General features: G+C 55.7%; 7 protein-coding genes across 7 annotated transcripts; 3 read left to right on the forward strand and 4 right to left on the reverse strand.

Annotated features, from left to right (window-relative positions):
• Positions 1–189: 189 nt before the first annotated feature.
• On the forward strand, positions 190–1291 carry J7T54_003779 (uncharacterized protein; the record flags this gene model as incomplete). Its single annotated transcript, XM_051510120.1, has 6 exons — positions 190–379; positions 449–579; positions 650–679; positions 753–869; positions 928–1105; positions 1164–1291. 6 exons carry the CDS (start codon positions 190–192, stop codon positions 1289–1291), a joined length of 774 nt encoding a protein of 257 aa, XP_051358923.1.
• Positions 1292–1317: 26 nt separating this feature from the next.
• J7T54_003780 (uncharacterized protein) lies at positions 1318–1638 on the reverse strand (the record flags this gene model as incomplete). The annotated part of the gene is made up of 2 exons (XM_051510121.1): positions 1318–1413; positions 1501–1638. The coding sequence occupies 2 exons, from the start codon at positions 1636–1638 to the stop codon at positions 1318–1320; spliced, it is 234 nt and encodes a 77-aa protein (XP_051358924.1).
• Positions 1639–2410: 772 nt separating this feature from the next.
• J7T54_003781 (rhamnogalacturonan acetylesterase) lies at positions 2411–3160 on the reverse strand (the record flags this gene model as incomplete). Its single annotated transcript, XM_051510123.1, has 1 exon — positions 2411–3160. One exon carries the CDS (start codon positions 3158–3160, stop codon positions 2411–2413), a length of 750 nt encoding a protein of 249 aa, XP_051358925.1.
• Positions 3161–3840: 680 nt separating this feature from the next.
• J7T54_003782 (uncharacterized protein) lies at positions 3841–5731 on the reverse strand (the record flags this gene model as incomplete). Its single annotated transcript, XM_051510124.1, has 2 exons — positions 3841–5662; positions 5724–5731. 2 exons carry the CDS (start codon positions 5729–5731, stop codon positions 3841–3843), a joined length of 1830 nt encoding a protein of 609 aa, XP_051358926.1.
• Positions 5732–7734: 2003 nt separating this feature from the next.
• On the forward strand, positions 7735–9301 carry J7T54_003783 (Eburicol 14-alpha-demethylase-like protein; the record flags this gene model as incomplete). Its single annotated transcript, XM_051510125.1, has 2 exons — positions 7735–7929; positions 7994–9301. 2 exons carry the CDS (start codon positions 7735–7737, stop codon positions 9299–9301), a joined length of 1503 nt encoding a protein of 500 aa, XP_051358927.1.
• A 730-nt stretch (positions 9302–10031) lies between these two features.
• Positions 10032–14121, forward strand: J7T54_003784 (uncharacterized protein; the record flags this gene model as incomplete). Its single annotated transcript, XM_051510126.1, has 3 exons — positions 10032–10362; positions 10419–13346; positions 13409–14121. The coding sequence occupies 3 exons, from the start codon at positions 10032–10034 to the stop codon at positions 14119–14121; spliced, it is 3972 nt and encodes a 1323-aa protein (XP_051358928.1).
• Positions 14122–14345: 224 nt separating this feature from the next.
• On the reverse strand, positions 14346–16031 carry J7T54_003785 (general amino acid permease AGP3; the record flags this gene model as incomplete). The annotated part of the gene is made up of 1 exon (XM_051510127.1): positions 14346–16031. The coding sequence occupies one exon, from the start codon at positions 16029–16031 to the stop codon at positions 14346–14348; it is 1686 nt and encodes a 561-aa protein (XP_051358929.1).
• Positions 16032–16176: the final 145 nt, after the last annotated feature.

Consider the following 16176-nt stretch of genomic DNA (forward strand, 5'->3'; position numbering starts at 1 on the left):
CCCTCCCTCCCCCCCCCCCCCCCCCCCCCCCCCCCCCCCCGCCGCCCCCCCCCCCCCCCCCCCCCCCCCCCCCCCCCCCCCCCTTAGCATTAACACAGCAACTAATAATTGGCAAGCAAACACGCATTTGGGAGAAGACCTCGGCGTCTTGTTCTTCTTTGTTAGCGATTAGACGTCTCTCACACAACCATGGCAGACGCCCTTGTGACGATATCAACACCCTCGGATGGCGTCAGAGTCCTGGCCTTCAACCGGCCAACCAAGCGCAATGCCCTCTCGCAGGACCTCATCGACCAACTGCTCCAAGGCCTCGCCGCGGCTGCCAAGGACAGTTCGGTTAGAGTGATCGTCGTTACCGGTAGCAGCACCTTCTTCTCAGGTAAGAAGACCCCTTGGGATGGAAGCTCTCCAAGGTTCCTAGGGACCGCCAGTGACTGACTTGCTATAGCTGGAGCGGACATTACGGAGATCTCTCAGCTCGACGCTGAAACGGCACGGCAGCGTCGCTATCTCGAAGACCTTTGCAGGTGTATTACTGGGATTCGCAAGCCCATCCTCGCCGCTGTTGAGGGCATGGCTGTGAGTGATCCATGGGAATTCATGTAGCCACTACTTCGACGACATTGACTAACTCGTCTCCGCCACGCAGCTTGGAGGTGGCTTCGAGGTCGCATTGATGGTGAGTTGAACATTTCCTGCCAGCTGGCCCCCTTGCCTTATGCAACGTGAAACTGACACGGGCCTTACTGCAGTGTGACATCATCTTTACCTCCAACACTGCTCGGTTCGGGCTACCTGAAGTCAGCATCGGGCTTTTGCCCGGCGCCGGTGGCACGCAGAGACTGACCAATGCCATGGGCAAGTTCAAGGTGAGCAACTCTACCGGTTGAATCTGCCAAGTGCGAGAGACTCACATGGTGCTCAAAGGCAATGCAAGTCATCCTACTGGGCAAGCAGATCGAAGCCCCCGAGGCCCATGCTGCTGGACTCGTGGCTGGCTTGTACAAACCTGGGACCGTCCTGGAGGAGACTCTCACGGTGGCGACGCAGTTGTCAGGCAAGAGTGCCACGGCCGTCTCCTTGTCCAAGGAGGCTATCAAGAGAGGTAAGTGGCTTGGTGCACGATCACAGCAAATTGTACTACGCTGATTGACACTGCGCAGCTGATGATCTTGGCCGCGACGATGAGTTTGAGAGAAGTCTATACTACTTCGCCTTTGGTACGGCAGACAAGCGAGAGGGCGTTGCAGCGTTCCTCGAGAAGAGAGCACCGACCTGGAAGACGGGCTAGTAGTACTTAGTACAAACGCATCGCCCTTATCCGCTATTGTTCGCCTCCAATTCCTTCTTCTGCTCCTCGAGTTCATCAATCTCCTCCTCGCACTCTCGGATGGCGCTGTCAATGTCGGCCAGCTGCCACTCGGCTTGGTGAATGGACTCTTTCAGATTCAGCGTCTCCTCGTTTCGCTTCTCCTAGTCCTCTGAGCTACCCCCGCTCACAATCAGCTCCAAGTGGCCGTCCAAGTCGATGGCAAGTTCCAGTCGGCTCTGGACCCTATCCCGCATCTTCTCCAGGTCTTGCCGGTGCAGCTTCTGAAGTTCGATCGCATCGTGGAGTATGGATATGGTGGTCGTCATTGTGACTGGAGCTCGCAAAGGCGCTGTTGTTGAGTTTTATAAAACCTGTTGCCATTAACTAAGCCCATGCACTACGCGCTGAGTGCTTGCTTGGCTGTAACCGTAGCACGGTGGACAAAGATGGTGTTGATGTTTTGCTGGCCGTTTCTTCGAGTCGTTTTATATAAATCACGGTCATGGATCCATCCTCTTTCTTGCTGCCCGATGAACGACAGCTTGCCGTCTGGGCTCGTTACCTACCAGTGATCATTCGCTATGTACCCCCCTGAAGGCGTCCAGATCCCACACACTCAAATTCAGACAAACGTGGCAGCCTTGCCATTTGTGACACCAGACTCAACTCCTAGCAAGCATGCAAATGATCACGCACGTTGGTCCTGTGCTGCCTCAGGACGAGCACGATAATTCTGACATGTCTCCATTGGCCAACAATGCGGTCTGGCTATCGTTTCTTCTATGTGTCGGGTACTCACGCCTTGCTTGTACTACACATTCAACGAGCACAGCATATCCCCGGTCAGCAGAACGGTGAATTTTATCCGAGCCTGACGCCTACCAGGGTCGGAAGTGAGCATCGAATTCAAACGTAGTGTTTCAAGTTGCTGGCGAGAACGAACCATGCTGCAAATGCTATCATCCAAAGAGCATTCATTTTAATTTGATGCCTGAGCAGACGGAATACATAGATGCTTGCTACGCTTACTCATTGTATATATATATATATATATATATATATATCAGAGCAGTGCCCTCTCTCACTCTGCTTGACCGCTCACTTGATAAAAGGCGTCAAGCTCGTGGTCCCATTCATACCCGCCGCAACGGCACCAGAAAACGCTTGGGCAATGGCATCGGCACCCTCGGGGCTCGTGTGCGTGTGGTCGTTGGGGTAGAACGCGTTGACGGCATCCCGGCCGAGCGAGAGGTACAGGTTGCTGACAGCCTGGAAGTTGTCGACAAAGGTGACATCGGGGCTGTTCAGCGCGTCCGTGGCCGTCTTCTGGTACCCGACAAAGCGGCTGGGCGCACCCTGAAAGGTGCCCGTCTCCCACTGGTTGTTGGGCGTCTGGGAGCTCAGGACGACGGTCGCGCCCTTGGACAGCAAGAGGCGGGACGCCTGGATGACATAGAAGACAAAGGTGTACACCTTCTCTCCCGTCTTGTCCGAGATGCACGTCTGCGTGCCCGCACCGGGGCAGTCCGATCGCCCATTGTCGTTGTTCTCGGGGGACCCGCCGTCGTTGTGGCCAAACTCAATGACCACAATATCCCCGGGCTGGACGAGGTCGGCCACCTCCTGGAAGCGGCCCTCGTTCCAGTACGAGCGTGCTGAGCGACCACCAATGGCCTTGTTGACCGCGGGGATGGTCAGGTACTTGCCAATGTAGGCACCCCAGCCGTCAGTGTCACCATCGTTGGCGCCTCGGGCTGCCATGGTGCTGTCGCCACAGAAGTAGGCTGTCCGGGCCTCCGCCGCGTGCAGGCCCGCGAGGAACAGGGCCGAAACTGAAGTGAACTTCATCTTGGAATCCGGTCTTTTGCGATGCTTCAAGTTGTTTGAGGCTCGGTCGAGGTGCAGTGCTGCCGTCTCTTAAGGTTGACCCACGGACGGAAACGATACCCCAGATTTCGACATGCTTCCCCGTACTTATACTCAAATGCCGACCTTTTCAGCCCATACTCGGTACATCGCACCTTCGAGCTCGCAGGAAAGCCAAGAGAGCTCCGGCACAGGTGCCGGTTTCATGCAGGGCAATGTCGCAAATCTACCATCTCCGCTCGACCGGCATTCACCCGCCCCAATCACCCAGGCGGGAATATATCCCCCCTCTGTCCGAATTCTCCAGCGGAACGTCCCGCTCCGTGCTCTCGTTGTTTCGTCTAAAAGCTAGACCGAACGGCCAGAACAGGCGTGGAGCTCTGGCAGACAAATCTCGTTGTATTGTCGTGGCCGTGTCAAGGTTTCAGATGGTCAGTGTCAGGTTCGGGGTGATGAAGTTTCGAGGACTCGAAAACGAAATTGTTTGCGGGTACGGATACTATTCACACATGTCACTGGGCGCGTAAATATGCTGCCTGATTCATTATTAAAATGGTATGATCATACATGCTGACTGTTGACATTGCTGCGTAATTCTTTCTTTTCATCCTCATGATCTTCATCACTCGTCCAGTCGTCTCTCGTCGGGTGCCCGCCCCTACTTAGATCCCGTTGTACCTCACGCCTCTTCGGCCCATCTCCTTCCTTCCAATGGCGTCCTCGGGCCAGATCCAACCCCGAGTTCTCTTGGCCTCCCGCTTCTCGGCAAGCTGGGGCGCGGGCATCCATGAGTCTCTCGGCTTGGCCTTGCGGCGTGTACCCTCCGCCGGCGCACCAATCTCAGACCTCCAATGCGCGTGGGGAGGCTGGGGGCTGCTGGTGGTAGATGCCATCTGACAAAGCCCCCAGAGAGCAAGACAGGCGGTGAGAGGAACTTCGCTCATGTTTGACTCGGATGGCGCAGATGTAGCCAGCTGGACAGAGGCGACTTCGAGATCGCCAAAGAAAGGAGTGGCCTCGGTACCATTCCTGACAACGACGAGCTCGATCTCGGTCAGGATAAATCCGTATCGGCAACCGTGTTCTCGCATAGCGTAGTGCAGAGCTGCTAGGCCACGGAGGTATTCAACTCTCTTGATGTTGCCCTCCACGCGCATGCCGGTGTTGAAGCGATCAAAGGTGCGAACCAGCCCGACAACACGAGCTGAAGGCTTGCCGCCAAACATGGCGGAAGCCGTGGACGACTCGCCTGCCGGGTTGACCGCGAAAAGGAGGTCTTCTGCGCCAGCCATTTGTTTCTTGGCTGAAGGCACAGTGATCTGCAGGGGACAAGAAGACGACAGGGCAAGTGCCGCGTTGAGCTTGGGGAGATAATAGGATGCGTAGATGCTGTGCAGCCCAGCCTCAGTTTCCGGGTGCCGAGCAGACATGGCTGGCTGGGGCAGCAGGGTAGCGGGGACTGGTGTGCTCATTAGACTGGAGGCGCCTGGCAGGGAGAGGATCGTTGACGCAGTAAAGCTGGACCATGACCGCACACTGCGAACATCCCACCAAAAGTGCTTGATGTTGGGGTCTCTGTGCGGGAAAGATATGGTCCTTACAAGCGAGGCAGCAGGGTTGGGAGAGGTGAGGAAAGTCTTGAGCACACTGGAGGGCGTCGACTCAGGGGTGACCCTGGCCGTAGCAGCACCCACGGCGAGGGGAGAGGGCGCACCGGGCGTATAGGCCGACGGGAAGGTGAACTCTGGCTGTTGGATCACAGGCGCCTGACGGTACGTCGGGTAGCCGTACTTGTTCAGTGCGGCGGCATCGACGCTGATGCTGCGACGAGCCGATGGAGTCTCGCTATCGGGAGCAAAGCTGGCAGGCGAGCAGAGCAACGAATGTGAGAAGCTGTGGTCCAGCTGGTGCTGCTGGGGTTGTGGCGTTGGTGTGGAGAAAGACATGTGGGCAAAGGCAGCCATGTTGCTCAGGGTCTCGGGGTTAGTGTAGCTCCTGGCGTGCTTTCCTGCAGGCCGCCTTGTCTTTACGCGACGAGGTGCGGGAGGTGGTGTGGCAGTCTTGTGCGCAGAGATGTGATGGTGTCTTGGTGGAGCGGTATCGACATCCTGATCTTGGGAGCGGATCTTGGGCAGAAGGATGGGACCATGGTGGTGGACTGGAGGGCTGGCACGAGGAGGGGTGGACAGGCGTGTGCAGACAGAGTCTGACGTCGAGTCCACTGTCGATGCAGAGGAGTAGGTGGATGCTCGCGATGATGAACGAGTATGGGTGTGAGGCCTGTGTGCTTGTTCAGGCGCAATATAAGGCTGGTAACCGGACGCAAGGTCAAGGTCAAGGTCCACGTCCACGTCCAGGAAGGCGGGATCGAGGGCAAAGTCCATGACCGGCATGAGCTCTGGTGATGATGATGATGTGGCAGGGAGTTCAAACGACGAGTAGGGATAGCCAAAGTCGAAGCTCAAGTCACCTTCCTGACTGTACCTGTACGATATTAGCATTGACCAGACTGGTTGGTGTCTCACCTAGGTGAGGGCTGACTTACACAGACATGGCGGCTTGATTAGATTATTAAGAGAGACCTGCTCTCAAAACGTCAAACGTAACAAACAACGATATGACCAAGATGTAAACGCAAACGAGAGCCAGTCTCGTAGCTTCTTCTCAAACACAGAGGAATAGGGAACAGATGGAAAAGATGCTGAGGATGATTGGAAGCCAGAATGGCAAGGACAGGTCTTCTTATCCATGGCCGACCTGGGCCCCATGATGCGTGGATGAGTCCCATCCAACGGATTCTCCCAGACGCCCTGTATCGCAAATCATTCAAGCGCGCCGGATCTACGACTAGATCTGAGGTGAAACGCGCCCATCGCGGTCGCGCACTGTTCTTCACGGACGCGGTAGGGAGCATGCACAGTGCGACGTGCGGATCTGGGGTCGCGGCCGTGGCTGCACGTCCCGGCCTCCTGAGTGGCCCTCTAGTTCGCCTTGGAGTCATCTCCATGCGCCTTGTGCATGGTTCTCCACTACACGGGGACAATGTTTCCTGGCGTTGCTTTGACGTGTTTCGTTTCTTGGACAACAGGCCACGTTCTTTTGCTGCGCGATCTCCCACAGCACTGTCAGTCGCGGGCCTATGTCGTCTGCGTGAGGCGCGCTTTGCGATCAAGACCGACGACCGACGCGTCCTCGCTGGATGACAAGACGTGGTGCTGTTGACACTGGTCAGTGGTCGTCCGATGGGCTCTGGATTCCATCCCCTTCCGTAGTGCCGTGCGATATGGATATTTCTATATTTACCACGCTGATTCGAAACATTTGACACTCCCGAGCTGAAGGCGACCCTAGCATGGCCAAGCCTCAGGCCCAGACTGAGCACATCCCAAAGAGCCGAGCGCCTGCGCTGTAACAGCCGCCTCTCACGTCGGACGAGCGCTTGCGCCAACGGCCCAAGGGCCTGTTCTCTAAGGGTACTCGTGGCCTACGCGGTATTCAAATTGCACAGCCGCACCCGCGGCGCGTACCAGAATGGGCGCGATGGTTTCTCGTACACGTGATTGGTCAAGAGTGGCAACGCGCTCTGATTGGGCTGTCATAGCGCGACGACGCGCGGGCACGAGCGTGAACAGCCAATGACGACGCGAGCATTGGAGGTCTCTTCCAAAAGTGGCAATTTGTTCAGGTGCGTACCGGCTTCATGTCGACTTGGAGATGGTGGACGGTAGCCTCGACGTAATTTTTGGCGAGCAAAGCGTTGGAACAGTGACAGAACTTCCAAGACATCTGAAGCTGATTAGGGAAGATTTTAAACTACTGGGGAATCTCAGATTCCAAAGAGATCAAATGGGCAATGAGCAATGTCACAAGTGTGCTTTTCTATGTTTGCGGTCTTGCGGTACAGGGTAACCTTCAGTTTAAAACCTAGTTAGTTAACAGACAAGGACCGTGATCAGTAGGCAGTACATTGAGAGCCGAGAATCGAATCGAGGCCATAAGTGATCAGACTCGTTATCAATCGCGGCAATACCTTCAAGTATAGTTTGAGAAATGATGCAGTACAATCCTGTCTGGTGTATTGACAATTAGGTATTATTAGCAATCCATGAACCTTCGATTGTTGAAAATTCAAATGAGAAGTACTTCAATGTACGTTGCCTGTACGCATTGAGCCAAATCCAAAACCTTTAGAAGCCTCTGCGAGTATGAAGCAGGGTACGACTACGGATACGAACACGAACGCGAACGCGATCACGAACACGAAACGCTGCTTATTCGCCTTACAGCAGACACGACGACTAGGCGATGCAGATAATACCAAATTCTCAGAGCATGACGGGCAAGCATAGTATTATGAATTGTCATCAAACCCCGGTGCCTGCATGCTGGAACCTGCCTCGTCTATCGTGTGTGTCGTTACATGCGTGTATAAAGGGGGGCCGGCACGCTCTCGTCTTCTGTGTTGCGAGCATGCAACCGCCTGTTACATGTACTGAACAGCCTCCAAAAGTCCCAAAAAGACCACCAAACTTGTACTTTCGTCTTCTTCTCCAATCATGGAAGGCTTTGTAAAATACGTCCAGTGGTCCGCCTCGGCGTTCGCTCTGCTATTCGTCGTCAACATCATCCGCCAACTCCTGCCTCGAAGCAAATCCGACCCCCCAGCTGTTCTCCACTGGATTCCATTCATTGGCAATGCAATCGAGTATGGACTGGCGCCTTACAGCTTCTTCACTAAGAACCGTGAAAAGGTACGCTGGCTTTTGCCAAACCATCCTAACCGCGGGGCCACTTGCTAAAGATGACACTCTGCAGTTTGGCGACGTTTTCACCTTCAAAATGCTCGGAAAAAACATTACCTGCTATTTTGGTATCGACGGAAACGAGTTTATCCTCAACGCCAAACACTCCGACCTCAGCGCCGAAGAGATCTACAGCCCCCTGACGACCCCGGTCTTTGGATCCGATGTCGTCTACGACTGTCCGAATTCGAAACTCATGGAGCAAAAGAAGTTTGTAAAGTTTGGGCTTACACAAAAGGCCCTCAAGGACCATGTTCCACGCATCGAGCGGGAGGTGGTGGACTATGTCACAAGCGCGCCCCAATTCAGGGGTCAAGCTGGAACCTTCGACGTCAGCCAAACATGTTCACAGATTACGATTTTTACGGCTGGAAGAGCCTTACAAGGTGACGAGGTGCGGGAAAAACTGACCACCGAGTTCGCTAGCTTGTATCACGATCTGGACATGGGATTCTCCGTCATCAACTTCATACTGCCCTGGGCGCCGCTACCACACAACCGCAAGCGCGACGCGGCCAGAAACAGGATGCGAGACATCTACATCGATATTATCAACAAACGTCGACAAAGCGGCGGCGAAGAAGGCTTCGACATGATCTGGAACCTGATGAACTGCACGTACAAGAATGGCACGCCGGTGCCTGATCACGAGATTGCGCATATGATGATCACGCTGCTCATGGCAGGACAGCACACTTCCTCGTCCGCCATCACCTGGATTATATGCCACCTGGCGTCTCGTCCCGATATTACCGGGGAGCTATACCAGGAACAGGTACAGAACTTGGCCAATGGAGGGCGGCTTGAGCCATTGCAGTACGAAGACCTCGAAAAGCTACCTCTTTTGCGCAACGTCGTTAGGGAGACCCTTCGGGTGCACGCGTCCATCCATTCTGTACTGCGCAAGGTCAAGAAGCCAATGCCGGTGCCGGGGACTGATTTCATCCTCGACACGAGCAAGACGCTGCTGTGCTCGCCGCTCGTCACAGCGCTGAGCGACGAGTTCTTCCCCTATGCTTACGAATGGGATCCTCATCGCTGGGACGGTACGAAAGCGGGCGGAGAAGAACAAGATGACGACGCGAACGAGGTTGCCATCTCGAAAGGCACGCGAAGTCCTTACCTGCCCTTTGGTGCGGGGCGTCATCGGTGCATTGGGGAGAAGTTCGCATACCTCAACCTCAGTGTTATTGTCGCCACCCTGATCCGAGAGTTTAAGTTCTTCACAATGGACGGATCGAGAACGGTGCCTGAGACGGATTACACGTCCTTGTTTTCCAGGCCAGTGCAGCCGTCGGAGCTGCGATGGGAAAGGCGATGAATTGGGTGACAGCGAACGTAGACATCTGATCTGATGGACATGACAGACACCACATCGTCTCACTTGCTAGTACAGTATGAATTGACAGCGGATGAAAATTATTGGATCAGTCCGAGAGGAGCTGAAGTGACTATGTTCTGTGCTGATCTGGTGATGGCAATGGGTGTCTGGTCGGGGGTAGTCATAATCCGACCTCCAGTCGGGACAGCGGACAGCCCAAGCTCCAGCCGACATTGACAGGGACTAGACTTGGCTCCCCTGGAAGGCTGGCCGCTAGACCTGGGCAGGACGGTAAGGTACCCACCCAAGGTACCTCCCTCTAGCTGTGGCCAGTAAGCGTCAAGGGCGGATCGACAACTTGCGAATGCCAAAGGTACCTTACGTACAACTAGGCTAGCGACTGCGATGAAGTCAACATCAAAGATAAGACACATTCAACTGCCATCCACTGTCATTCCCTCCTCGCGATCCCTAACTTCGGCTTGCTTATCCTCCTCTGTCGCAAATACTGATCTCCATCACCGATCGCGTCACCGACGACATTGTCATACCTCCAGCCAAAGATTCCGCGATCACGACCCGCACGTCGCGCACGGCAGACCTCGATTGACCATTTAATGCCATCTTCGACCACCACCGTCACCAAAAGTCTTCGCAGCTCTTCAACCTTGCCAACTGCCCACCTTCGGGCCTCGAACCGCTCCAAAAGACGGCCGAGCAAGTCGAATGAATGCAACCACTCAACCCCTTCCTAGCCGCCTTCTTTAAGAGCTCGGTAGCCGCCCAGTGCACGCCAGTCCATCACCACATCCTCCTCGTCCCGCTAACGGATGTCCTCATAACACATCGCGAGACCGAGAGTGGTGCGCCCTCAAACGAGGTTATCGCCTCGGAGGAGTTCCTAGCCAGCCATGTGCTGCGCATCCCGCCGCCCGGAACCGGCCCAGGCGTCAAGGATGGCGTGCCCAATCTAAGGGAGGTGAGGGGCAAGGCCAAGCAGCTGTTGACTGTCAATGGGAGAAGCGTCATCATCAAGGACTCATATGTGTATAGTAACAAGGGTAGGCGCGAGGAAGCGATGCGCGGAGGTCATGTTTGCTGACGTTCTCGTCGACAGGTTTCAAATCATTGGCGCAAGCACAGGTCCTCAGCGACAACACCTACTACCCGGACGTATTCGAGCCCCGACAATGGCTCCTCTACTTCATATCGAAACCTCTCGTCGGGACGTGGGAGGAGGTCAAGATCATACCTGCCGTACTGTCCTCCAGCACCAGGCAGCGCAGAGCATCGGAGCAAGCAAAGGCAGTCAAACCCGACTCGCAAGTCGACTCGATACCCAAGAAAAAGGAAATTCAAAGCTTCCATGACCTTCTGAATCATTTTCCCATGATCGCGCGACAGATGCACCCGGGCCTGGAGAAGCTGTTCCTCGAATTCACAAACGTCTTTCAGAAACCGCTACCGCCTCCACCATCGTCCGAGAGCATACCAGATCCGATGCCTGAAGGGCCCATTGCTTCGGCGACGAAAAAAGCGAGATCCAATAGTGTCTCGAAACATACCGAGGCAGGGGACCGACCCCTGCTTGTCCAGAACGATTACTATGCAGATGATGACGAGGTCATCATGAGGGCATCGCTTGAATCGGCAGTCACGGCGGCCATTGACCTCTTCCAGGGGGTTGACAAGCAGCAATTGTCTCTTTTAGGTGCGACGACCGATCTGACAGGACCTCTGGTGGAAAAACTCATCGAGCGATATGTCACGGAAAACGTGCACCATCTGGTATTCCCGAAGCTAAACCAACTTAAACGACCCGAAGACTTGGAGCTAGAGGCCAAAATCAGACAGATGGAGTTCATCGACATCTCTCAGTTGGGCATCGCCATTGAAGGGGGCATTCCAGGCAAACATGACCTCGTCATCCAGCTCGGCGCCGCGGTGGAAGAATTCAGGAAGATGATGGCGGCCATGAGTCCCCAAGAGATGATGGACCTCCTCCTGTCGACCATGAAGATTGTCTCTCAGCTCACCGAGCGCCAACCGAACGACAAGGCTGTTGAAGCGACGTCCGAGAAAGCGATCATGACGGTGAACGCAGACACCCTTGTGTCGTTGCTGCTATACGTTGTCATCAGGTCTCAAGTACGGCATCTTCAGGCCCGCCTTACCTATATCCGCAGCTTCATCTTTATCGACGATGTCGACAGTGGCGAGTTGGGATACGCAGTCAGCACATTTGAGGCGGTTTTGACGTACTTGGCCATGGACTCGTCAGGGTTGCGACGTGCGAGCCGACGGAACAAGGCGTTATGGGATGCCGCCAAAGAAGGCAAAATGCATGACCTGAGAAACATTATCGAACCAAGCTCATCAGCCTTGCACGAGGGCCATGAGTCGCCCGAGTCGCCGAGATCCAGGAGACCTTCGGTGTCATGGAGCATACCGAACGGTCATGCACGCCGATCCTCGTGGACGTATACGATACCCGACTCGTTCTCTGATGGATCCGGGCTCAGCCATGTCTTTCCGTTTCAGTCTGGATCCGGGGTTAATGATGAAAGCCCTACGGTACCCTTTAAGCGTGTGAAGCGTGTCGCGATGGACACTCGAAGCATGTCAAGTGGCTCAGAGATATCGTTCCATTCGCGGACAGCAAGCCTTGCGAGTATTGGCAGCGCTCTGGAGGGCGACATCTCAGTTGAGCGCCTGACCCAAACTAATGATGGGTTTGGCGAGTCGATCCCAATGATGGCGATACAAAACGGGCGCCCAGCTATTCTGAAGTATCTTTTGACTCTGGACGAGTACTATCCACTAGCGAACCTCCTAGTCGACATGAACAGCGAGAATGTGACGTTGCTCAGTGCTGCTGTTCAGCTAAACAACGTGGAAGTTTTGGACACGCTTTGGAATTTCATCTCGGATGGGGCAAGCGAAGAGGAGCTCATCAGGTATGTTGCTCTGCAAGATATCTGGGGACGCAGTGTCGGACACTACTTGTTCAACGCTCCATGGATGATGGACCGCCTTGGACACCTCATTCCGTGGCGACAGCGAGACAAGAACGGGCAGACGCCTCTGTTTGCATTGTGTCGCTCCTATGATCACTCCAACTACCACGACATGGTAGAGCAAGGGCTGGCCGCAGCGCGACAAGCGCAGCATGACGGGGAACCCCTTCACATTGAGGAGCACGTTGACAACAAGAGCAACTCCTTGCTACACATCATCAATGATCCTCTCTTGGCCCTGATGATTCTGCGCTACTGCGATGTAGACGTGAACGCGACTAATGAGAAACGTTTCACCCCGCTGATGCTGGCAAGCAAATACGGCAGGTATGATATGGTCAGGGTGCTGTTTGCTGACCCTCGTGTCGACACTGCCGCGAAGGAGCTTCGGGGGCTCACGGCAGTTGAGCTTGCCAAAGACGACGATGTTCGCAACCGTATAGACGACCTGGGTCTGTTCACAATGGTCCCTGGCAAGGATGGGCGGATAACGGGTGTGGTGAGGGCGTTCTTCGTGGAGGACGGGAGCGTGAGGCTCGTTCTCAAGTCGGCAGTGCCCACGGATCGCGACAGCTACACCGTGACGTCCAGCAGGAGGTCGCTGTCAGACTTTGAGCAGCTGATACAGCTCCTAGGGGAGGAAAGCCCAGCTTCGTGGCTGCCCACTGCTACCGATACGCGGTCACCGTTCCAGATTCCCTCGAAGCCGTCGAGAGCCATCCTGCGCGATATCCACGCCAAGACCGATTCTGCACTGAAGGTCTTACTGAATCATCCGACCTTTGCGACCCATGAAATGTTGTGGGAGTTCTTTCTGGTGCCTGAGTTGCAACTAGACACGATGCGCGAGCGCTCAAAGCTCAAGGCCGAGACGCGGATGGAGCGCGTGAGGGACGAGTACGAACCGGTTGTGGACATGCGCGAGGTTGAGCAATTTGTGAATCATGCGCGCGAGATGGTCAGGGGTGTGAGCTACTCGACAAAGTCTGTCACACGGCGAGCCAACAGCGTGGGCCTCGCCGCAGCGGGTAAGAGGCGTCCTCTTCCTCAGCAGCATGACCGTTCTGGCCAACCAACTAACTCGGTTTAGACATGTATGATGCGTCAGTGCTCCTACACAGAGCAGTTTCGACCCTCAAATTCCTGCCCAGGACACACATGGACGCCTTTGAGTCCTATGTTCGCGCCCTAACGCCCACACAGAAGAACCCTCAGGTCATCCTCCACACCTCGTTGCTGGGCGTTCAGTCCACTGTGCAGGGTCTCTTGTCCGCTCTATCGCGACCGACGACTCTGATCAGCCAGATACAAGCTGCCAAAAGAGAAGCAGATCGCAACTACAGCGCCGCCGTCCGGCCATCCAGGTGGCCGCTCGGCCTTTTGGACGACACACGACAACGCATGCAAGATGAGAAGGAAGAGCGCGCAAAGGCCTCGAGACAGGAGGCTAACTATCTGTCGCGAGAATTACGGTACACACAGCAGACTGTGGCATCTGAGCTGGCGGGATGGCAGAGCATGCACGACCATATGGGTAAACGTCTCATCCGGGATTACGTACGAGGCATGGTCGTTCAGGAAAGGAACCAACTGGACGGCCTGATGCGCGCGCTGCGCAAAGTCAGGGGTGTGGCCGTAGAAGGCAAAGACAGGGAATGGGGTGTGCTCAACTCGCCCGAGCTTAGAGTACAGGACAGGGAGATGGCGGAGGCGGCACCGGAGCCCAAGAGGGATGTCGTCGACACAACAGCGGCAAAAACAGCAGCAGCAGCAGCGACGACTACGAGCAGCGAGCATTCATAAATGATGAACAGCGGCCTTCTGGGTACCTTGGATCATGGCGTTGGGCAAGGCATGGATAGCATAACAGCACTGGGAGTTTTGTGTTTGAGGATAGATGGAGATCCAATATCTGTGGGGACTTTATCGCCTCATGGCGGGATTCTACTCTATTGTACTGTATGTGTCTTTGAGAGCTGCCAAGTACGTACACCGTGGCAGTACTGGCGGTCTCGTGTGTATCAACTCTAAAGCCAAGCAAATGCTTTCTTCCAAAACGGTTTCTTCACCGGCACAATCTCCTCCGCATCGCCAGGGACGAGACCGGATTTGTCAAGATCGGTCCTCCTGCCGCTGTCGAGGTCCATCTCGTGGCTTCTCTTCACCTTGTCCTGGCCGCGCCACAGGAGTTTGCACACGACGTATATCAGCCCGAACACGGGGAAGAGGATGTAGGCGACTACGAAATTGGACGCGTCAAAGGGCGACAAATTCGTCCAGCCGGATATCAAAGCGAGGAATATGTTGGCAAAGACACCAAAGTAGGCATTGAAGGGCCATAGCATGCTCTTGAAAGGGAGGTCGCTGGCGCTGCGGCCTTGGGCGACCCAACCCCGCCGGAAACGGATGTGGATGAAGCTGATGCTGCCCCAGACCAAGAAAGTGCTGATGCCCGAGAGGTTGACAATGTAGCCGTAGGCCTTGGCCGCGCCGGTCGAAACGTTCATCATGGAGATGGAACCCACGGCATTGGTCAGAAGGATGGCCCAGACAGGCACGCCTCTCTTGTTCACCCAGCCCAGGATGCTGGGCGCCTTGCCGGACTGCGCCATGTAGAGAATGGTGCGTGAGCCGATATAGATGGACGAGTTGATGGCGGAGAGGCAGGTCAACAGGATGAAGGCGTTGATAAGGTGCACGCCCCCCTGCCAGCCGGCATTCTGGAGGGCCACGGTCATGGGACTCTGCAGTGCCTTGGCGTCCGCGGACACGAGCTCGTCAGCATTGGCGGGGCATGTGATACCAAAGAAGAGGGCGGAACCCATGTACACAAAGATGATGCGCCAGAAGACCTGTCGGATAGCCTGCGGCACGGCGGCACCCGGGTTGCGCGTCTCGGTAGCGGCCACGGCGATGGACTCGACACCGGCGTAGAAAGTCGAGCAGAAGACGAAGACGGTCGCCATGCCGCGGAAGCCATTGCCGTTGAAGGCACCGGGATCGTTCCAGTATCGAAAGCCGAGGGGCTCGGACTGCCCGATCAGGCCACCGGCCGCGTAGATGATGGAGAAGATGAAGAAGGCCGTGAGGCCGACGAGTTTCATGAGCGCGAGCCAGAACTCGGCCTCGCCAAAGGCCGCGATGCCCAGGAGCTGGAAGCCCATAAACAGGCTCCACAGGATCATGAACCAGCCCCAGATGGGTACCTCGGGGACCCAGTAGGTAAGGATGCTGCAGATGACGTTGTACTCGTTGGCGAGCACGGTGGCCCAGATGATAAAGTAGTTCCACCCGACGGCCACACTGAACGACTTGTCGACCATGCGCTCCGCCAGGCTGACAAAGGAGCCTCCACCAGGGAAGATGGTGGTGATCTCGCCCAGGCTCTGCATGATGAAGAAGGCGATGATGCCAATGACGCCAAAGCCGATGATCAGCGAGGCAGGGCCACCGTTGGACAGGGCGCCACCTGCGCCGACGAGCAGGCCGGGCCCAATGATGCCCGCGAGAGCCATCATGGACAGATGGCGATTCTTGAGGCCGCGCTTGACGCCCGATTCGGGATCGTGCAAATGGTCTTCGTCGCTGCTGCTGCCATTGTGCTCCGGGTCGTTGTGGTGGGCGTTGTCGGTAGCCGACTGATACGCGGACAGACCGTCGGCGGGATGAGGCTCTGCGACGGGCGCGTCGCCAGCCAGTTTCTTACCCAACATGATGATGGGCAGATTCACTCACGGTCGGGGACAGGAGAGACAGAGAGGAGGGAGAGAAGACACCCGGAGACTGGATATGGGAGAAAGGATGAGGAAGGTTCTAGGGTCCACGGGCAATGTTCACCACCATCGGTCCGTCGGGCGT

The sequence above is a fragment of the Emericellopsis cladophorae genome (genome assembly GCF_022114955.1).
Source record: "Emericellopsis cladophorae strain MUM 19.33 chromosome Unknown NODE_83_length_74590_cov_113_560211, whole genome shotgun sequence".
Lineage (NCBI taxonomy): Eukaryota > Fungi > Ascomycota > Sordariomycetes > Hypocreales > Bionectriaceae > Emericellopsis > Emericellopsis cladophorae.